The sequence below is a fragment of the Colletotrichum destructivum genome, chromosome 1 (genome assembly GCF_034447905.1).
Source record: "Colletotrichum destructivum chromosome 1, complete sequence".
NCBI classification, from domain to species: domain Eukaryota; kingdom Fungi; phylum Ascomycota; class Sordariomycetes; order Glomerellales; family Glomerellaceae; genus Colletotrichum; species Colletotrichum destructivum.
The window spans coordinates 671,105-692,801 of record NC_085896.1 but is presented as its reverse complement, the minus strand read 5'-3'; the positions used below and the strand labels follow the sequence as shown (position 1 = coordinate 692,801).

Sequence of the window (21,697 nt, the reverse complement as noted above, 5' to 3'; positions counted from 1 at the left end):
CGGGGAGATCCAGTTGATCGGCGCTCAGCTGCCGAAATGTTCTGGGAAAAAGTCGCTGATGAACCTAGGCCGCTTAAACTTGCTCTTATGCACTCAATTTACATGTCTAAGGCCGAGTCTAGTGCACCCCGAAGCAGGTCGCTCGCCATCGTGGCCTTGGCGACATCGTACAGTCCATAGGGTCTAATGGAGGCCACAAGGCCTCGCAACTATTAGATCGAATACTGTACCTGCCACCAAATGCAGTAACGCTCCACGGGGCGTTCTCAAACCTGCTCGCCTAAATGGGGCAATAGGAGTCCATGTAGCATTGCATTTCATCTCGGGCTTGGCGCCACCGACCCTTCCCCCCCCCAGGTTCGGCTTTGCGCGCCTCTATGTGATGGAATCCGAGGGTAACTATGCTGAACACTGAACCAAAATATGACTTGGCCTAGTTATCTAAGGGTACAGAAGGGCCAGGGGTGGTGAGAAACTTGCGAATGAGTTGTGCTGTTGATGATGGCGTGGCTGATCCTCCACCCCGCGAGATGCAGCCGCTGTTCAAGAGGGAAGCATCTGCGAGGCAAATACCTACCAAAGAAGCTCCCCGCCAGTTTGGAGCTCTATAAGAGCTTCTGGAAACTCCCGTTTTTCTTCAAAGCGTGTCAACGCCACACGAACAACGGCAATCGTTCGATGCTAGTTATATTATGGATCCCCTAAACGTCTTCCGCGGGCCAGAATCCGTGGCCAACTATTACAACCCTGACAACAGCCCGCCGCTGCCTCTGGTCGAGATTCCTGATCGTCTGAATCCGTTCAGACGCGATGGTGTGAGAATCTACGCCAAGCTTCTCACGACTTTACCAGCGCAGAATGTGAAGTCTCTGCCGGGTAAGTCGGCTCCCTGATCTCTTTTGAAGGAGCCCGCGTTAGCCAAGCCTTGTCTTGTCTCGGCTGGTTATCTTGCAGATTCTTGTCTCGATCTTTGTCAAATTTCCTGACCATCACGCAGCGTTGGGGATGCTGTTAGCCCAAACAAACGCCGCCGACAAGTCCATAGTCGAGGCAAGCTCAGGATCTACTGTGTTGTCTCTTGGCATACTTTCTCGCGTGCTCTGGGGAAACGAGAGCGTGACCGCTTTTGTGACGAACAAGAAACATCCCGATTCGCTCAAGCTGTTGAGATTTTTCGGTCTCAATGTGTAAGTTGCCGAACCCTTATGCGAAAACCCCTAGTTGTGTTTTGGCTTCCCTCAACAATGGTGTCGCAGGTCGCTGTATGGAGGGCTTGCGCAGCAAGAGCCGACAGATCCACGGGGTATCATGCAAAGGCTGAGAGAGAGGGCAGCCCAAGACAGCAAAATTTGTTATCCAGGACAATATGACAACGAAAATGTCGGTGGGAGCTCTCCCTCTGGTGATGGCGCTCTCGATACTGACCCGTCAGAACTGGAAATCCCATGAGCGTTGGACTGGGCCTCAGATCCTCAGTCAGCTCCCTGAAATCAAAGTCTTCTGTACGACCGTCGGCACAGGTGGTAAGATACCATGACTTGGCTCCATTCAAGAAAAATAACATGAACTTAACTAATCAAATAGGTTGTATCACGGGTACGGGAAAGTATTTGAAGTCCCAGAACCCCTCAATACAGGTCGTCGGGTAAGCAGACCCAGCCAAGACCCCTCGCCTATTGAGTAAGTAGCTGACGGCGCACAGTGTCTTCAATGTCTTTGGAGACCCAACGCCTGGTCCTCGACACTTCTACGGTTTTCAAACTTGTGGCTTCCCGTGGAAGGGGACAGTGGATGTCCAGCAGGAAGTCTCGTCGGCCGATTCTTACCGCATGTCCATGAGGCTTTCACGCGAGGGCATAATCGCAGGCCCCTCGTCAGGGGAAGCTCTCCAAGGCCTTCTAGACTACATCGCCGAAGCCAAGTCCGGCGGCAAGCTTCAAAGCCTGGCCGATGATGCCACGGGAGAGGTTTCTTGCGTCTTCACTTGCAGTGATCTGCCCTACCAGTACTTGGACGGTTATTTTCAGAAGCTCGCCAACGATGAGTTCTCGCCCATCGAGAACGAAGTATGTGCCGCTCTCATGGAGTCTTTGGTTCATTGCGAGGGATATAGCTGACACTAGGGTCTTCGCACCTCCAGATCCTCCTCTCTTGTGATCAGGACAGACACGACGAGCGGTGGATACTGGATCCCAGAAAAGCTGCCGACATGCTGAACACCAGGCGTATGTCCGATGACAGAAAGGAAGATGAAGCCTCCGACACGCAACTGAGCGAGAAGTCGGTGCCGGTCCAAAGCCGCACATCCAGGATCAAGAGCGGCGGGAAGGCCGGTTTTACTGGGTGGATCAAGACTTGTTTCAAGGGCGTTGAGCCACAGGGACAGGGCAACTCGCTGCAAGAGCCCAAAGACGAGTCGCTGGTGGTGTTGGACCTTCGAAGCGCACAGGAATTCTCAAACCGGCACATCGAAGGAGCCCATCGGGTATCCTTGGACGCTCTGTGCCCCGGAGCGGCAGTTGGCGTCGACCTGTTTGGAGACGCAGACGCCGTCCACAGGGTCTGGACCAACTTGCAGATGCTGTTTAAGGATGGCCCGGCAGTAGGCGCGCTTGAGAGGGCAAAGAGTCGCGGGGTGCCAGTGCTAGTCCTTTGCTATAACGGCGAAGTATCGCGCCTGGCCACCTCGCTGCTCAGGGGCAAAGGGGTTGAGGCGCTCAGTGTTGGGGGAGGAGCTGACGAGCTTTGGAAAGCATTAGATGGCAAGGAATGAGGTTCGCAACCTGTTGTTCTTGTCGGGGTAATCAATCATCTGCCACCCCTGGATTACATAGGTTGTTGAGAGATACGTCTCGATGAGGCCAATACCGTGAAGTTGTAATAGTTTAGTTACGTTTGTTTTAAGCCCCCCAGGGGGCGTCCCGGTCCCTTTCATCTAGCCAGTGGGGTTGAAACCCTTGAACCGGGGCAAGGGGAGGTAGGACCCAATGAGAATACTTGCGGACGTGCTTATTTTCCAGCGGCACAGCCAAAAACTGCTGTCGTGGACGGTGGACACATGCAAGCCAAGACGCCAAGAGAGAGAGAATGAGCAAGATATCTGCGCCGCCGAGTCGGTTTCTTCAGTACCACACACAAAACATCATGACAGGGGACAAAGTAAGAGTCTCGTTTGATATGTACAGGTTGGGTTACGGTGAAAAATACGTCCGTGTTAGAAGAAAGTCCCGCTCAGAGATTCGGCCTAGGAAACCGAAATGTGATGAGACGGTATATTAAAGATGCGTTGCAGCCGCGCGCTGCTTCCCATCTGGAATACGACCTCGAGAGGACCGACTAAAGCCATCGTCCAAGCAGCACCAGTTTCGGTTTCCCAACAACTGCACAATGCTGTCGCAGAATGGCGTTCTGCTCCTCGGCGTCCTCGCCAGCCTGCCGCTCCCTGCGGTGCTGGCCGACGGACGAGGACTGATCGGATGGGGCAAGACCATGTACCATCCACCCTGTGCCTTCGCCTGTCGAGGAGTCATCAAAGGATGTCCGCTCCTCTGTACACCAACACACGGCGGCGAGGTCCACGGCTCGGGCCACTCAACCACGACGACGCCGCCAGAATGCTACACCAGCGACGACGCCTTCCTCCGCACCATGGCACTCTGCCTCGATACCTACTGTCCGCTGTCCGACAACGCGCCCAGGAGCCTGCTCGAGGACTACTGGGCTGCCCACCTCGCGACCGGCACCGTGGGCGACTACCAGTGGAAGCCCGTGGTGTCATACTCGGAAGCTCTGGTTGCGGCGCGGGCGGACGAGGCGCGGGTCTCGGAAGGCCACGGGACCAACGCCACCAACACCGACGCCCACGGCGGACATGGGAAGATCAAGGCCAGGCACGATCACGGCGGCGGATCTGACGACTCGGGAACCGGCACCCTGGGCACACACAGCGCGCTGCCGACCATCAAGGCTAAGCAGCCCCTGAACGTAACCAGTTTTGTCGCCGAGGCCGACTGGCAGAAGCAGTACAACGGCATGACGTCGTTCGAAATCAACGAGACTGGCCATGCCACGTACACGTAAGTGCTGCTGCGTTTGCATGGCTCGTCCAAGGGTCGGTCGTCGCGACACAAGACTGACGCTCCCCAAAGGATCATAGTAACGCTCGTTGCGCTCTTCCTCCCTGTCGTACTCGCCTTCGCCCGTTTCGTGCCCGGTATCACTCGAAGCCGAACGTGGACGTGGCTCAACTCAACCATCATTCACCCTGCCGTCTGGGGTACGAAGCACCGCGAACCGGTAGCCATCAAAGCCGGCGGCGGAATCGTCCCGACCCGAGGTCAAGCTCTGTACATCGCCGTCATCAGCTTTCTGAACGTCATATTCCTCCTGGCCCCGTACCACATGATCCAACCGCAGTCCTCTTTCGCCACGAGCCAGCAGCAGGAGATCAGCGTCATCGGCAACCGGGCGGGAAACCTGGCCCTCGGCAACATGGTCGCTCTGTTCTTCTTCTCGGCAAGAAACAACCCGCTGCTCGTGCTCAGCGACTGGAGCCACGGCACCTTTCTGCTACTGCACCGCTGGCTGGGCTACTGGACCATCCTCCACACCGTCCTCCACTCCATCATGCTTCTTGTCTACTACAAAATGTTTGGGGATTACGCCGCTGAGGAGGCCAAACTATACTGGATCTGGGGCATCGTCGGCACAGTGGCGGCGGTTTTGATCTGGCCTGCCTCCCTGCTCGTGGTCCGCCAGAAGGCCTATGAGCTTTTCCTCTCCCTACACCACTTGCTCGTCGCCCTCTTCCTCATCGGCTTCTACTACCACATCTGGTATTGCTACACGTACAACTGGGGCTACGAGATCTGGGCTTTCGTCGCGATTGCCGTCTGGGGCCTCGACCGCATCTGGAGACTGGTGCGCATGGTCCTCAACGGCGTTCGCACTGCCATCGTGACGCCGGTAGAGGGGTCCGACGGGGACTATTTGCGGATCGAGATCGAGAACGTGCATGCCCATGGCGTCGTGTACCTTTGCTTTCCTACCCTTGGCTGGAGATTCTGGGAGAATCATCCCTTCTCCGTTGCTTCTTCGTTTGCGGGAGGCCATACCCAACCGCCAACCACCTCCATCAGCACCTCGGTTTCCCACGACGATCCCGAGAAGTCGGCCGCAGACTCGCCATTCGATATACGAACCGACGCTAAGACCCATACTATCGCAATGGGAAGCAACAAGGTGCCGGGTCCCCGAGCAACCTTCATCGCTCGGACACTCACGGGAATGACCGCAAAGCTGAGTGCCAAGTTGACAGCGACCGGCGGCGGTCCGCTTCGCATCCCGGTTCTGGTAGAAGGCTCGTACCACTCCAACGCCACGGCGAAGCTGTCACACTGCACCTCGCTGCTCTGTATCGCCGGTGGCGTCGGCGTCACCGCCGTGTTGCCGATTGCGCGCTCCTTCGAGGCCCCTCGTCGGTCCCGTCTCGTGTGGGGTGTCCGTCACGAAACCCTGGTCGCGGCGTTGGAGCCCGAGATGGGCCAGCTTCCGAAACACGTGGGTCTCAGCATCAAGATTGGCGAGCGCATCAACATCGACGCCGTCCTTCGCGAAGAGCTGGCAAGGGACGGCGAGAGCGGTCCCGTCGGCATTGTCGTCTGCGGTCCGCCGAGCATGACAGACGAGGTGCGGTCAAGGTTATCGGAGTTGGGGAGGACGGAAGGAGCAAGGAAGGCGTTTGTGCTTGTGGACGAGGCATTCAGCTGGTAGTGACACGGATGGTTAGTCTGTGGTACGTTGGCATAACTCGTATAGAAACCAGAACTGTAGAAATAATCAGTCATCACCAACACGTATCGCTCCCCCCTCTCCCGTTGTTCAATCAGATATAATACAACAATCACCCCTTTGCACAATACTGTGCAAAGTTGTCCACAAACTAGGCGCACTGAGTCTAGCTCGTCCTAGTCCCTCTCTCCCTCCCCCCCCCTCTCTCTCTCTACGAACCAGTTCCATCACATAAGTCTCTTCTTGCCCTGTAGTGTTGCAGAAGAGACGTGCTCATCGTCACAAGGCCACAAACCACCGACTCTCTACTTGGTCAACCTGTTCCGCTTGATAGGCGAGAAAACTCACAGAGTGTCAGGCAACCCCCTCACAGAAGCCATAATATCGGAGCCCGCCCGTTTCCCTTCAACATCAACGAATACCGTCTCCCCCTCCAACCTCGCCCCGGCCCCTCCGCGCCACCCAGCATATACGACCCTCCCATCGACCTCAACGACGGCCCGCTTGTCCCTCACGGGGACGCCGACAACCCCGCTCGAACCATCCGGCGCCCTCACCCGGATCCTGACGTCCCCGCCCCCACGGTCCTCCCACTCGACCTCGATACCTTCGCCCCCAGGCGTCGGCACGACCCCGCGGGCCCACCTCAAACCCGCCAGGTCCGGCGTCACGCTCCACGTCCGGAACCCGGGCCCCGTCGGCTTCACGCCCAAGACCCACCCGCTCATCAGCGGCACCAGCCCCGTCGCCCACCCGTGCGCCATGCTCGTGTACCCGTCCTCGTACGGCCTCCCGCCGGGGCCGATCCCCTCCCAGAACGTCACCCCGGGGTCCCCGCGCGACATCCACCCGTATAGCCTCCTCATCTCCTCGACGGCGCTACGCCCGGCCCCGGACTTGAACCGCGCCGCCAGCTCAAAGTAGGACACGAACGCGTATACCCGCTCGCCAAACCCCTCCCCCACGGCATCCGAGTCGTAGAACGCGTTCCCGTACGGCCGCGCCGCCGCCCGCGCGTAGTACCCGAGGACCCCGCTTGCCCTCGCTCCGCCCACCACGTCCGCGAGGATCGCGATGCTGTTCCCGTCCTGCGCGTGCGCGTCCACGAAGACCCCGTCCCTCGTGCCGTCCCAGAACGCTCCGACTGCTTCGTCAAAGTTCCTCTCCGTCAGGGCCCTCGAGACCTCGCCCGCCCGCCGCCGCCACCGCTCCGCATCCCCATCCCTGCCGGCCTCGACCGCCATCTCGGCCGCCCGCCGCAGCGCGAGCACATACAGCGCGTTGTAGTACGTCACCGGACCCTGCCGTGGTACGAATGCGTAATCGCCGTACCCGGCCGTCCCGTTTAGGCCTTTGGTCACGAGCCCCGTCGCCAAATCAGTGACGGAGGGATACCAGCGGTCCAGCACAGCGACAAGGTTAGTATAGTGAGCCGAGAGGAAGTCCAGATCGCCCGTGTACCAGACGTAGTCGTGGCTGCAAACGACCCACCAAAGGGGATAGTCGAACAGGGGGAGCGTGTAGTTCATGCTTCTGTATGTCAGAACCAACCTTAAGACGAGAAGAAGACCGGCTTGTGAAAGTATCGAGGGCGGGGAAAAGATGAACAAGAGGAAGACGACTCACATGCTCGCCGGTGGAATCCAGCCGTCGCCCCTCTGATGCGCCGCCAGATCCGCCAGCACGTTCCTGCTGGCCTCGCTCACCGTTCCCTTCCCGTGCGATACGTAACCCGTCAGCGCCGCCACCGCCAGGTCTCCGACATACGGGTCCCGGTCCCTCTTAGGCGCGTCGTGGATGACAACCTTCCCCTCTAGCGTCTCGCTCCCCGCCCCCCGCGGCTCGGCGTCCTCCCTGCCGCGAAAGGTGTCCACGCAGAGGTCGTTAGTGTACACTCCGTCGAACCACCAGCCCGTCAGCTCCTCGTCGCTGCACTCGAACCACCCCTTGAAGGTGTCGGGCGTTCCGTGAAATGCTGAAAGGGCGAGAGAGAGGTTGGAGATCTCGACGCGGCCGCGGGGGACGGCGCGTGGCGAGTCGGCGGGGAGGGCGTCGAGGTAGATGCGCAGGTAGCGGAAGCCGTGCAGGCCGTCCGCGCAGACCTGGCCCTTCCCGTCGGCGGCGTCGCGGTGCTGGCATCCGTGCTTCGCCGTCCAGACGTAAGGGTCTTTGAGGACTGCGATCTGGTCGCTGCCGGGGGTGATGGTGTCTCCGTTATAGGAGCGCGAGAAGTCGCTGACGTTGCTCAGGAACTGTAACGTCTCGGAGAAGGCGAGTCGTATGCCAGGTCTGCCATAGCTATCGTGTTTAAAAGCTGAAGAGGCCGACGACGACCCGGCGAACGAAATCGACAGGATGCCAACGGTGTTCTGGCCGAAATCGACCGTGACAGAGGGAGCTTCGTCCGCCTCCTCCGGACGGTAGAATATCGCGGGTCCTCCCTCTCCATTGATAAAGCCCGAAGGGTTCGTGACGGCGCCGCGGGTGAGATGAGGTACGATGCCAACGGGCCGGATTGTCCTGGACTCGCTGGCCCGGACATAGCGGTGCCAGCTCGGCTCGTGGACGTGCAGCCGGTCTTGGCGGGGAGTTCTGCCCCAGTCTGGTGAAACGAGAGACCATTGGGCCGTCACGAAATTAAAGACGTTTGTCCACAGGCCACCCATTGCTGGTGTTTTCAAGGGATAGATGATGGGAGACGCCTGCTGTTGCAGGGCATGCAAGGGCGACCGGGCCTTAATAAGAACGAATTGGTTCAATTGCCCCTGGGTCAGAATGGCGCACGTAGACGTTGAGTTGAATGAATGGCTTGCACAGGTAGTAGTAGTAGTGGCCGTGAGGATGGATGAAGGATGATGGAAGCTAGAGGTAAGTGGGAACTGAAGTCGGCGCGGGCGGGAATGCGGGGTCCCGGCACTTCCCCAGATCGGACGATCGGCGGACGGTAGTTGGCGCGAAAGTTAAACCCACATATTCCAGCAACCCGGGTGCACGCAGATCGTCTTGGTTGCCAGCGCCCAGGCCCCGACCCCTTATTGCGCTTGCAAGATATGACACGCAGTACATCATAACCTATCTGACGCCGAGCAATATCAGCTGCTGATGCATGTCTCGTCCTGTTATTATCTTGAGCTCGAAGGCGGCCCGATTCGTCAACTCACTTACGCCATCCATCACACATACAGCAACAGTAGATAACAGACTAATCAAGTCTCAAGGACAGACAACCCAATAGTATTAGACGGCTCTGCGTCTCGTCTGCCTCTCTCTCTCTCTCTCCCTCTCTCCCTCTCTCCCTCTCTCCCTCTCTCACAAATGGCAGGCTCGACACTACTCCAGCGGCCCAACAAACCCCTATGCAAAGTTTCCATGCTTGTGCCACGACGTTACGACTGAGCGTTGTGTATCTAAGCAAAATGAAAATGAGAAGGAAAAAAAAAAAGAGGTGGCAAGCAGGGGTAGACAACATCTTCCCGCGAAAGCCATGCTATGTCCACGCATCTCAAGAAAAGAACAAGAAACTGCACAATCCGCACGCGCGCGCAGAGTATCATGGCGCTAAGGTTCATATCAGCCACCACGCCTCAATGTCGTCCGTCAATCCGTATCCCTTTCAATCCATGTACCAGGACGCCGACAAAAAGTCAAAAAGGTGCTGTACACAGTCGCTGTCTGTAAAACGTGATGCTCGTAAAAGAGGTCTTATACAGTGCCTCGAAGTCTTTGCTTGCGTGCTAACCAGTCACCAAGCATGTTGTCAAGTTGCTGTGGTATGTCAGCGAAGGAAACCTCTACATCCCGAAGACCGTGCTTACCGTTGTGATTTCCGCCAACTTAGCGTTTTGTTCGCGGAACAGGGAGCCTGCGACCGGGTGCTCCGGCCCAGCAGGCGCCACATCGTTCTTGTCGTATACCACGACCAACATATCTCGGATATCCGAGCTCGAATCGAAAAAGGCCCGAAGCTTCGCGTCGTTCCAGCTGCTGCCAGTGGTGCTTCCGCCCGTCGATGTCGAACTCGCCGTCATTGAGTCTTGCGCGCGATGTCTACCTGCCTCCTCGGCTTCAATGAGCTCCGGCGACGGTGACGTCGAGAGTCCCTCCTGACTTGACGTGTCCACCATGAGCGTAGGTGGATTGCTTGCCGTCACCGGAGAGACTTGCACAGGCGACTCGGAAAGGCGGTCCTTTTCTCGCTCCGCAGCAGCGGGCTGAGGTTGAGCTTGTTGAGGCTGCGTTGGGGTGACGGTCTTGTCCGTCTGAGCGCTCGAGCCGCTCTGGGTGCTCAGGTAGCTGTCAGGGAACGCTCCAGGCAACGGTCGGGCCAGCTTCTCTTCCTTTGTTATCTGCTCAGCCTGCTGCTGCACCGGCGGTTCGGCGGCAGCGGCGGCGGCGGCAGGTTCGACCTCCTCACCAGAAGAAGAATCAAAGTCGTCGAGCTCCACCCGTGACTTGGCCTTGGTGACCTTTTGTGGCTTGTCACTGCCACCGCTCCGCGAAGGAATGATCTTGGAGAGCGACGACTTTTCTTGTGGCGGCGGCGATCGAGTTGTCTCGGGAGACTTGATCCGTTGCTGTTGAGCTGCGGCGTCTGGGTCCGACGAGTCGTCCTCGACAATACGCATAGAGGCGGGTGGTACGTTCGAGACGTTGTTGGGTCGCCCTTCAGTCGAGATGAAATCCGACAGTTCCCGGGTGGCAGATTTCTGAGGCGTAGCGGCCCCGGTCTTCCTCGACGGTGACGGTTCCACCCTTGGCTGCTGCTTCTGGAGCTTGCTCGGGTTCCGTTGCGGACCATCCCCTCTCGGCGACAATGGCTCCTTGATCTCCTCCTCCTCGCGATCTTGGGATTCCGTGACAATGTCCATCGATCTCTTGCCGAAAGACTCGTCGTCGTCATCGGTAGATTTCTTCTTGTCCTTACGCGAGAAGAAACTCCGAATCGTGCTCGTCTTCTTCTCCTTCTCCTTCTTGTCCTTCTTCTTCTTATCCTCCTTCTTGTCCGGCTGCAGCTCCTTGTCAATCTTATCCAGACTCGGCCGCTGCTTAACCTGAACACTCTCCGTGGTCGAGGGCCGCGAGCCACTATCGTCGCGAAGCAAGTTAGGCGTAAGGGTGATTTTCTTTGTCTCAACTGTTTCGTCTTTGAAGAAAGAGTCGGTGTTCCTGACGGTGCCATTTCGTGACCGGCTGGGACCCTCGGGCTTCTCGAATATTTCGCCGCTATCGCGTTTCGGATCGTCTGCCAGAGAATCGTCCGGCTTTGCGGACTCCACGACCTTGATCTCATTTGTTGTCCGAGGCTTCAAAGGCTCCACTTTGGCTGTATCATCATCCATGTTCTCTTCCGACGGTTGCTGTGCTGTCGACTGCTGCTGCTGCTGCTGCTGTTGCTGTTGTTGCTGCTGGGCACCCTTTTGCTGGGAAAGGAGTTCATCCACATCCTCCTCGTCCGAAGAATAGTCGTAGTCTGAGTAGTCGACGAAGGTCGGAGCGGCGAATGCGACTGTTTTCTTCTTCTTCCTCAGAGCTGTCTTGAACGTGCTCTTGGACTTTTCTCCAGCCTGATCTCCAAGCATTGTGGCAGAAAGCTGATCTAGGTCAGAAAGGTTCATCTCTTCCGTGGAGGGAGCGACTACGTCAATGTTCCTGTGCTTGTTCAAGCGCGCCAGTCTCTCTGTTGGCGTTTCAATGTGCTCAGCTGGCAAGTAGCCTATTTCACGTTAGAAAAGACATTGCCAGACAAAAGTGGCGGTTGGGTGAGAGAGAGGGCCGTACCGATGCTGCTGTCTTTGACCACGCGCACCAGCCACCAGTAACTGTTGCTGTCGTCGAGCAACACCATGGTGTCGCCTTTGGTGGCATTTGCTTGTCCTTCGACGGTCGCGACGAAGGTGTGTAACGCGTAGACGAATTCGAAATCGATGTCCTCTGCTTCGTGTAAGCACTCGTAGCCCCAGCCACAGACGGTGTATCTGGAATCATCAGGAAGGGAAACATCGTCATCATCATCGTCATCATCATCATGAATCGAGGGTTGGTAGGGAATCGTAAGCGGGATGCCGTTGTCGTCGAGTCCACCAATCGCCTCGTCTCTTTCTGCCCTCTCCATTTCGGCACGCCGCTGCGCAAAGTCCTCGTGGTCTGATTCTTCGAACTTGCGGAGCCGAAGCGGGTGAACAATCGGGCCATGCTGTGCCACGCCCTCAAGACCGAACTTTGCTTCGTGACTTGTGTCATTGACGCTGTACCGTTCCCAATCGTCGCATCGCCTGTCGCAGTATTCGTCGCGGTACTGCTCGTGGCTGTGAAACTCGCCGTTGTACTGGTTGCCGGGTGGGTCGTTGGCGTAATAGTCGTCGGTGTGTTGCTTGTCGTACCGTTCGTCGTGCGGTTCGTCGTATCGCTCGTTGTCGTTCGTATGTCGACCCTATCCGGTATACTCACCACGAAGATGATGACGGCCAATCGAACGAGCAGAAGCCTTGCTATGCTGCCATGAAGGAAATACGGGTGTATAACTGATGGGCTCGGTATATGGAGAAGAGGACCTTGCCTCGCTAAAAACAGGAGAAATGGGGGAGGCACAGTCTCTCCTGACCGGTAGAGAATCGATGCGCCGCGGCCATTGTTGGTAAGGCAGAATCGAAGGGTACCCACCATCTTCAATTGAGGGCGAACTCGAAATCTTGTCCATCATGTCGTCGTCGTCCAGGTCGTCGTCCGAGTCGTCCATGTTGCCGTCGTCCGAGTTTGACGCACCTCCGTTCTGCGCGACAGCCAAGGCGTCTTGCTGCTGTTGTTTTTTGCTTGCGTCGTCCATGGCGGCAGTGGTGAGCTTCCTGGAGACGTTTCCGGCAAGATCGTCCGAGTCTGAAATGTCGTCGTCGTTGTCGGCGCCGTGATTTGTCCAAGACTGCGTCGGGCTGCGTGCTTGGTCCTCGGCGGATTCTTGAGCAACCTCTCGAAGAGTCTCGGCCTGATGGGGGCCCAGGGCGCCAGTCGTTCTGGAAGTGTGGTCTTTCGCCGACGGTGCGTCGGGATCTTGGAGGTCGATCGTGTCTGAAATGCGGTAAGAAAAAAGGGTAGGTCAGCGTAACGTGCCAAACGGAGGAGGCGAGCAGTTGAGTAAGGCTTTTTCTCTTTCTCTCTCTCTCGTGTCTTTATTCTTCTCTTCTCTCCAGTTCAGGGGGGAGGGGGGATAGAATTCTGCAAGATTGATCGGCTGCGGTTCCAGCCGTTAAAGCAAGACGGGTTCAGACTAAAGCTCAGACACAGAAGAACCAGGGCCAATTGGGAAAAGGGGGGGGGGGGGAGGTTATGTTTGGGGTGCCGAATAGTGCGTTACGCCAGTAGGAATGGATGTCGGCGCGGGTGTTTTGGGTGGCATGAAACTTACCAGCGCGAATAATGTGAGGTCTCGTCATGTTGGATAAATGGTCATGGGCCGGCACACAGCACAGCCAGACAAGACGTCGAGAGGGTTGCCAAAGGTGCGACGGGGCGGCTTCCCGGGTCGTGAGGGTCGGTATGTGGGATTTGTTCTTTTGTGTGCAATGTAATACAGTGCAGAGTATCCGTAGAGCAGAGCAGAGCAAAGCAGAGCAGGGCGGTTCGTCGTCGGCAGGTCTCGGCGTGGATTATTTTGGTTGCGCTTGGCCTGCAGCCCCTTCTTTGGGTGGCCCTTCAGATGGTAAAATAAGACCCTGGTCGGAAGACGACGTAGAGACGGTCCACTATTCGTGCAGTGGCATGGAGCGAGGGAGCCAAAAAGCTGGGGGGGCGTTGGGCAATTGCCAAGAAGAATGGGTCGGGCAAAGCGTGGGCTGGTCTGGAGAAGAGCGCAAAGGTTGGCGGCGTTGGATCAACTCGGACGAGGGGGGGTGAGATTGCGACTCCGCTGTTTCGTCGGCTGAGCAAGGGCAACGGGGTGAGCGTGTGTCTACTTGCTATTACTTAGCAGTGGTGCGCGCTAGAGAGAGATTGTCGTCGGGTCAGCCAGGGTGCGGCGTCACGGCGGGACTAGCCACGATGGGGGTTGGTGTTTTGGCTGGACTAAGCAGTCCAAGCTTCGCGGTAGAATGCGTAAATGGGGTTTGGTTGGGTAACAAGCGAAAGCGTATCCAGAGCAGCTGGAGCCTCCTCACAATGGCTTTCGAAAGCGTTGGTGGCCCGCTGATGCGCGCACCCGCGGGAAAAGGAGCGGCGGGATCGTGGTTGTAATTGTGTGTCGTGTGTGTCAGGCCAAGGGTCAAGGCGTTGTTGTCGTGACAGGCCAGGAACGGTAATACTTTGGTGTCGATGAAGGAGGATGGGGGGGGAGGGAGGGAGGAAGGAAGGGAAGGGGTAGTTGATTTGGTTTAGATGGCTTGCTGGGCTGAGCTGGGCTGGGGCTGGACTGGCAAGGAGCCGGGCTATGAATAGAACAGGGAACGGCGCAGTTGGTGAAGGAGGCGAGGCGAATGAATCGTTGGCAGAAGATGAGTATGAAGTCGTGATAATGGTAACTAATGATGGGAGGAAGGAGCGATGTGCAGGTCGAGATTGATACCAACGGTGAATGTTGATGATATTGGATCAGTCCAGTTTTTTTTATCTTTCTCTTTCGTTTATTTTTCTTCCTTAACGAAGAATTAAGGGTGTATCGAGTGTTCCAACGCTGCCCAAGACTTGGTTCGGTAACGTCAAAAAAAGGCGAAAGGGGAGAAGAAAAAAAGAGGGAGGAATAGGAGAGTGTGCGTGGGTGTTGGAAAAGTGAACAACGTGTACCTACGTACCTAGGTAGGTAGAGGTCAGTAGAAGTAGGTAGGTCATGCGGGAGGTGTCAACCCCAAAAGCGTGCTGTGTGTTGCGCGCTGTGTATATTTGTGTGCCGGCAGTACCCAAGCATCTACGTGTTTGTGTGCGCGCGCGAATATGACGGAGCAGCAGGTCGGCGGCGCTCGTTGGTTGGCCGGAACCCCTTTGCTGTGCTGCCGCCGCTAAAGCAGCTTAAAATCTAGATTCATGTGCGAGACGACACTGGAGGCGGTTGATGGCTGATGACTCTCAGTCTCTTAGTCTCTTAGCTGCGGCTGTTGTGTCCGTCAAGCACGCGCGCATCCAGCAGGTGTGTGTGCCACTTTCTCAGGGATAACGCATATAGATAGGTAGGAAACTAGCCTGCCGCTGCCCAATCCCCTTCCGTGTCGTGTCTCGCTCTCGAACAAGCTGGGAACCTGAGAAGCCTCGGGAGCAATGAAGGAGCATCCCGTAAATTTCATCTTGAATGCTCCATCTATGCCGGGGGTTGATTGACTTGAAACAACTGGGATTCGACAAGGGCCAGTTAGTATCTCCCCGTTTGAGCCAGTCCTCTTCCAAAACCCCCATTGAATTGTCTTGCGTCTGTCGCCTCCTTCTCCCTTCCTCTTTTCATTCTCCTGTTTGTGGGGTTTTTCTTCTTCGCTTGATACTGCTGCTTCTCATTCCTTTCCTTCTCCCTGTTGCCGAAGCTGCTCAGAATACACGCCCTCCATCTCAACTTCTCATTGATGCGCCATGGTCCGTTCGCCAGTAACACACGGGGGACGGCACTCCGTTACCCGTTATCGGAGCCCAGGTATCTTAGTCATATCCCTTGCACCGGGAGACTACTTCCTCATGTTAAAGGAGGGCCCCGCCCGGTCCGTGGGCCACTGAGAAAACGGCCGATTCGCATTGGCCAACCCCTGCAGGATTTACATTGACCACCCGGAATCGTCATAGTGCTGTACTTGCCAGCACCATCCAGCAACACCGAGCAGCACACGACACGATGCACGATGGGCGAGATCGACGCGTACCTTGCTACGTCCGGCTTCTGCAGAGTGGGTAGCACCAATTCGAGTTTATCCACATTCGTCGTGACTTCTTCCCCTTCCATTTTCGCATAGTCCACCAGAATGTCGTCCGGATTCAGGTAACGACTCCCAACTCCCACCGATGCCGATGCACAAAGCACATGCAAACAACACGCCTTCGTCATGCCTTGCCGCTACCTCCAACTCGCTGCCTTCAGGGATCGACCCGGCCCCACTAAGCCTCCGGCTCGGCCACCTCGGCGCATGACGAACAGCCAGTATACACAACAAGACAGACAGACATACAGACAAATAGACAGAAAGGCATGCGCACCTTCAGGGATCGATCGCCCAACGTTCCCAGTGTCCATCACCGAGCATGTCGACTCCTCCTATCCCGTTTTCGGCGATCAGCATCGGAAGCCAAAAGAGCCTCTGGGGCCTCTTACACCCTATTGCACATAAGCCAGTCCTCTTGCGTCGATAACCCCGTCAGTGTGACTTAACCTTCTCTCGACCTATTCTTCTCTGTGCCAACCGCGCTTCAACAGCAAACCGGCCTCTGCCATCACCTGCAGCGCTTCGATGCGGCTGGCCCGTTTCGTCGTCGCTGCTCGCCTCAAACGCTGTTTCCCCCTTCCCCTCCCCTCAGTCCCCCCGTTCGCAAACGGCGCCGTCGACCTCAGCCGCCGCGGCCTTGGACCCATGGCGTCCGGCGGCGCCGCCCCCGTGGCTTGTTCAGCTTTGCTAGAGCCCTTGAGCTCGGAGCTTCGTGTCCCGCCAAGGGATCCGGACGCCGAGCAAGGAATTCAAGATAATCATCACGGCATGCCAGCTGTTTTTGCAAGCCTATACTGTCGGCGGCATCTCTCCCAGACGCCCCCTGCTTGCAATCGAACCCCCCCCCCCCCAAGACAGAGTTTCGTCGTTCCCGCACCCATCATCACGCCGTACGATCGGTTCCCATCGACCGCAGTCTTGACAGCAGGGACACGCCCTTGCAAGTTGCCGGCAACCCGTGCGGTTGTGCAGTTCCCCGGAAGCTTGCTGAGCACGCGCCAGTGCTCGCTCAATCGCACTTTACAGCCGCGGATCAAAGTCAATTGCGCTGCCCAAAGGCAGGTAGGTAGGTCAGACGTGGAATTGGGTGTCGAGAGGAGAACCTGGTCTGAAACTCTGCCCTTTTGGGGGACCGAGGCCCCGGGGCTGCTGGCGTGACGCATCTTGCTTGCTTCTGCTCGTCTGTGCTCTCGCCCCCCTACCGATGAAGTACGGCCCAGATGCCTTTCTTTCCTCTCCAGTGGCATCCGTCGGCGTCTCGAGCCATCGGTCATCTGATACTCGATCGACTAATGATTTGGTGATGAAAGTATTGTAATCCTACACTGCTACGATGACTCATAGAATATGCGTTACCGTAAGATAGACTCCCTAAGCTCGGCATCCTCTGCCCCCTTGGCGGAGACGCAAAGCTGATTGTCCCAAGGCAAGAAAATACTTCGTCGGGTCCAGGTCCTTCCTCCCTGGAAGCGGGAGTGCCTGACTAACTGCGAATATTGGCTCACCCGTGCATGCCAGTGTCTCACCGACCCATGTTCTTGTGACTGGCTGATATGTTGTGCTCAGGGGCAGGATTGGCAGGCCATGTCTCCCTGCGCCGTGTCTCTCGGTGCCGAGACATGACTTCTCACATTGGTGATCAGCGAGAGAGGCATATGCTGGATGACCGACTGTTTGGAAACGAACTCATCATGATACGGGAGGTTATCTGGTCGAGTTATAAACATCTCGAGGAGCTGCGTCGATGTGTGCCCCCTCGTCCGAAATCTGCTTCATTTTCGCTCAGATCTGCCACGCATCCCCCCCTAAGGTAGCTGCAAGCACTCATCGCAGATCGTCCGAGAATATTCGACCTGCATCCCCTGGCAGGATTCGGTGAAGACAACGTCGGCTTTGGGCCCACCCCAGGCATGTCTAGAGAAAAAACATGGTTCACACCCGTCGTATGTGATCTGTACCGCGTGTGATGGATTTCAGGGCTCATTGTCGACAATGCAAATAGGATGGAGACGGGCAAGCAGTTATCGGGAGAGTGGGAGGGGGGTCTTGAGAAATGAGCTCCTCCAGTCGGCTGGCCACTCTGGGATTACCTGCCTTACATTATGGCGCACGAAGATTGGCCACAACAGCGGGCAGCAGACGGCCTTGGATGGACCGTGTAAGGGGCAGCTAGAACGTGATGTGTCCCGAACCCCCTCGGCCTCGGCCGCAAGCCGATGTTTTGACAGGATGTTTGAGGCCTGCATGGAATTGCTTATCTGATGTCCCCCTCCTAGATCACGAAATGGATGAGATATCATACGCTTTGGGGAAAACAGGTGACGTTTACGAAGATGAGACACTTCCTGTTTGAAGAATCAGCCACAGGGCATAGCCAGTGACAGATGACTTTAAAATACGCGATGAAATTCCTTAGTTGACGATAAAACTTGGAAACATCACCTTGTTCGATTTCACAAAGTATTCGTGTTCCTTGGGGACTCTATAATGTGCTTGTTCCCTCAAGTCTCTGCCAGAATATAGACATCATCTTCTTCAACATCTTTTCTCAAACAAATCGACAATATGACCCCGTACAGGAATGCTGACCGGTGTAGACATATCGGTGGCTTCTGTCCATTCTGTCCCTCTTCTCTTCCACCCAGATAGGCCAAGACTCCCTGCAATCGAAACTATCAACCACCCAACACCTCCGAGGACAGTATCCATAGGCGTAGGGTATGTGATTCGTCAAGGGTTGAGAGGGCTTCGTTGACCCTTACCAGCCTTCTCCTGTGGGGAACACAGAGGATCAATATGAAAGACCCAGATGTTGTAAAACGATGTTTTGGTTTACGGCATAACTCCTCCGGGGTTTCGTTGTCTATTCGTTACTAAAGCTGATGAGGGTGATGACAAGCCCAAACAAGGCACTTTAGCATTGGAAGCTCTCTAGCCTCGCATCAAAAAGGCATGACTACCGTCCCAAAAGTCCAGGTTACCTGCCATCAAATTACGCGAAGATGATGAACGGAGAGGAGCGCGGTCTACTCGATAAAAATGCAAGGCAAGCCGCGGTGGCCGGCGCAAGAGAAAGCGCACACGCGCTCTCAGATACCGTCTGAAAATGTCACCAGTCCCCCATGCCAGGCTCGCTTTTCACATATGTTTATTGCCGGAAGAGCACACCGTAGACGGCGAACGAGAAACCTCCCAAGAAACGAACACGTTTGTTCGCTGCGGCAGGGGGCAATAGTACAGCGTGCTCGGTATCGTGACGTAGAATGTATATATCACGCTGCAATCCTATCATGCAAAAAAATGCCACGTCGACTCACCGCGAACATACGTGAGAAAAAGATGGATAGAAACGGCACTTGATGTTCCGCAGGATGAGGGTCACAAAGCCAGACACTGGTGTTGGCAGGACGCAGTCGAGAGTTGGCAACCCACGGTAGCCGAGGCCTCAGGCCCTGTCTCTTATCATCACCCGGTACTCGGCCAGCCAGGAGAGGTCTCCAATGGTAAAGGCATTTCCCAGAGTTTCTACCCATGTCTAGCCGCTCCTCCTCGCCCTACGCAACGCCTTGCCAAACTGCTCCACAAAGTCAAAGCAGTCCACGAATGTGTTGTACAGCGGCGCCGGCGCGACCCGGATGACATTTGGCTTCCTCTCATCTATCACGACCCCAACCTCCTCGAAATATCCCATTACACCGTCGAGCAGCCCATCCGCGAGCAATAAGCTTAACTGTGCGCCCCGCTCCTCGGGCCGCCTCGGCGTCAGGGCCCGGAACAGCGCTTTCTCGTCCTCTGGCATCGCCTCGAGCAGCTTCTCGAGGTATCCGGTTAGCCGTACGGACTTCTCCCTCAGAGGTCCGATGCCGCCGGCGGCCTCGAAGACCTCGAGCGACGCGCAAAGTGCTGTGGTATCCAGCACGCTTGGGTTGCTCAGCTGGAAGCCAGCGGCCCCGGGTGCCGGGTGGAACTTTGTCGCCATGACGAAGCGGGACGACTTGTCGTTACCCCACCACCCGGCGAGCCGGTTCATGTACCCGGTCTCGGAGTTCGGGTCCTCAACGGAGGTTGTGACGGTGGTGTGTCTCGAGTTGACGAAGGCGCCGCCGATGCAGCCCGGCCCGCCGTTGATGTACTTGTACGTGCACCACGCCGCGGCGTCGACGTCCCACTCGTGCAACTTCAGGGGCACGTTGCCGACGGCATGGGCAAGGTCCCAAATGACAAGGATGGAGTGCTTGTGGGCGAAAGCAGTGATGGTTGGGATGTCGAGGAGCTGGCCGGTGTAGTACTGAATACCCGGGAGAAGAAGCAGAGCGGTGTCCGAGGCGTGATGTTCGATGGTGGAGAGGATGTGCTGGGTGGTGAGAGTCGGTCCCTGCGAGGCGGAAGGGGGCTCGATGCAGATCATAGACTTGGAAGGTGAGAGGCCGTGGTGTCTGATCTGGGTCTCTACGGCGAACTGAGCGAGTGTCAACAACGCCCACCATTACACAACACGACTCATATGATGGAGGAGATGGCTCACATGGTCACTCGGAAAGGCCTTGCTCTCCAAGATGATTTTATGCCTGCCGCCTTCTTGGGGCTTATAGAAGGCCGACATGAGAAGATGCAGGTTCGCCGTCAGCGTCTGCATGACGGCGACCTCGGCAACTTGAGCACCGACGATGGGGGCCATCATCTCGGCCGCCTTCGCGTCGACGTCGAGCCATGTTGGCAACGGGGAGTCCTCGAGAGGTTTGAAGTGACCCTGGACGCCCTGAGTGGCCCAGGTCGACAGGTACTGCTGTATCCTCACGGCAGTGCGCTTGGGCTGCAAGCCGAGAGAGTTCCCACAGAGGTAGGTGCACTTCTCCTGCTGGCCGGCGCTTGAGGCGGTAGAGGATTCATCTATTGTTCCACGAGATTGTTAGCCGTTGAAGACTAGACACATAGGACAAGGAAGACACAAGGAGGGAAGGGGATGATCAGTGTGTCGTCTGATGCTGGGGGCATGGGATGGGTTTCCAGTTGCTGACCTTTCTTGGCGAGGGTCTTGCTGGTGATGTCTTGTTTGGTCGGTATGACGAATTCGTCCCGTGTGTGCCTTAAAGCGTCCTTCTGGTCGAGGGACTCGGCGTGTGCTCTGCTCGGAGGATCCATATTTGGGGTGGGATGCTGCGGGTGACGACTGACTAAGGCGAGAGGTAACGCAGCTTTTTCCGAAGCACAGTAGGTAGCCTTGGCTTGAGCTTGCAAGAGGCGGACGGCAGACGGCGGACGCGGGCGTGAGACCAAGGGTTGTGGGGAAATCGAGACGATTGTTCAGGCTCGTGACTCCTGCAGAGGGCGGACCGGATGGTCCTTGGTTTGTGTCAAGATCCCGGAAATAAAAATAGCCTGATGTAAGCTACGGCATGAACACACAGGTAAGTAATTTTTACGTTGGTTGCGTTATGCAGCCTGCGGTTCAACTGTTCCAACCACTACTGTATCTGTATAGATGTTGAACAAGTGAAGTCATCATTGATGATTGATGCACCGCGCCACTTCCGCAGAATATTTCCCGCGTGGTGGCCCGCATAGTCCAATGAGGGGCTCAGACGGTCCCTAGGCTAACGGGCTGACGGGCTGGCGGGGCAAATCGGAGCAGCTGGCAGCATTGCCAATCATGGGCGACAGGACTGAGGAGCGTCTCTGCCAGCAGCAGCAGGTGCGACTCTGCTGAGGGGGAAAGTCTTGCTGACCACTGACAGGCCAAGGAGGCATCACCTGTTCCCACTATGGAATTGGAGAGAAAGAGGGGAGAATGACCAGAAGGGGGGGAGAAGGAGGGGGAGAGATGGATCCTCTTTTTCTCCAATGTCAACTGTTGACAGGGCGGATCTGATATTGTGTCTTCTGTGGTGATGATGCTTGGATCCAACCCCGATACACTTTTCCTTCTCGACTTTGACTCCGACTCCGAAGTACAATGTCCAAAGTACCAAGTACTCCATCTACCTGGTCTCACTTTGGTCTGTACTTCCAGTTGTTATTGTTGTTGA

At 56.5% G+C, this 21,697-nt stretch overlaps 5 protein-coding genes across 5 annotated transcripts; 2 read left to right on the top strand and 3 right to left on the bottom strand.

Annotated features, from left to right (window-relative positions):
- The first annotated feature begins 658 nt into the window (after positions 1-658).
- CDEST_00200 (Putative Rhodanese-like domain, tryptophan synthase beta chain-like, PALP domain-containing protein) lies at positions 659-3,018 on the top strand. Its single transcript, XM_062916359.1, has 7 exons — positions 659-876; positions 998-1,187; positions 1,257-1,380; positions 1,433-1,523; positions 1,585-1,645; positions 1,703-2,066; positions 2,141-3,018. Exons 1-7 carry the CDS (start codon positions 693-695, stop codon positions 2,771-2,773), a joined length of 1,647 nt encoding a protein of 548 aa, XP_062772410.1. The 5' UTR covers positions 659-692; the 3' UTR covers positions 2,774-3,018.
- Positions 3,019-3,061: 43 nt separating this feature from the next.
- CDEST_00199 (Putative ferric reductase transmembrane component-like domain-containing protein) lies at positions 3,062-6,119 on the top strand. Its single transcript, XM_062916358.1, has 2 exons — positions 3,062-4,076; positions 4,149-6,119. Exons 1-2 carry the CDS (start codon positions 3,388-3,390, stop codon positions 5,770-5,772), a joined length of 2,313 nt encoding a protein of 770 aa, XP_062772409.1. The 5' UTR covers positions 3,062-3,387; the 3' UTR covers positions 5,773-6,119.
- Position 6,120: 1 nt separating this feature from the next.
- Positions 6,121-8,626, bottom strand: CDEST_00198 (Putative six-hairpin glycosidase superfamily, alpha-L-rhamnosidase, six-hairpin glycosidase). Its single transcript, XM_062916357.1, has 2 exons — positions 7,417-8,626; positions 6,121-7,320 (listed from the first exon to the last, which is right to left on the bottom strand). Exons 1-2 carry the CDS (start codon positions 8,454-8,456, stop codon positions 6,135-6,137), a joined length of 2,226 nt encoding a protein of 741 aa, XP_062772408.1. The 5' UTR covers positions 8,457-8,626; the 3' UTR covers positions 6,121-6,134.
- Positions 8,627-8,842: 216 nt separating this feature from the next.
- Positions 8,843-14,108, bottom strand: CDEST_00197 (Putative SH3 domain-containing protein). The gene is given in 6 exon segments (XM_062916356.1): positions 8,843-9,555; positions 9,606-11,503; positions 11,569-12,220; positions 12,238-12,311; positions 12,451-12,852; positions 13,190-14,108. The coding sequence occupies 6 exon segments, from the start codon at positions 13,215-13,217 to the stop codon at positions 9,493-9,495; spliced, it is 3,117 nt and encodes a 1,038-aa protein (XP_062772407.1). The 5' UTR covers positions 13,218-14,108; the 3' UTR covers positions 8,843-9,492.
- A 4,381-nt stretch (positions 14,109-18,489) lies between these two features.
- CDEST_00196 (Putative aminotransferase class V domain, kynureninase, pyridoxal phosphate-dependent transferase) lies at positions 18,490-21,210 on the bottom strand. Its single transcript, XM_062916355.1, has 3 exons — positions 20,690-21,210; positions 20,197-20,561; positions 18,490-20,130 (listed from the first exon to the last, which is right to left on the bottom strand). The coding sequence occupies exons 1-3, from the start codon at positions 20,811-20,813 to the stop codon at positions 19,207-19,209; spliced, it is 1,413 nt and encodes a 470-aa protein (XP_062772406.1). The 5' UTR covers positions 20,814-21,210; the 3' UTR covers positions 18,490-19,206.
- Positions 21,211-21,697: the final 487 nt, after the last annotated feature.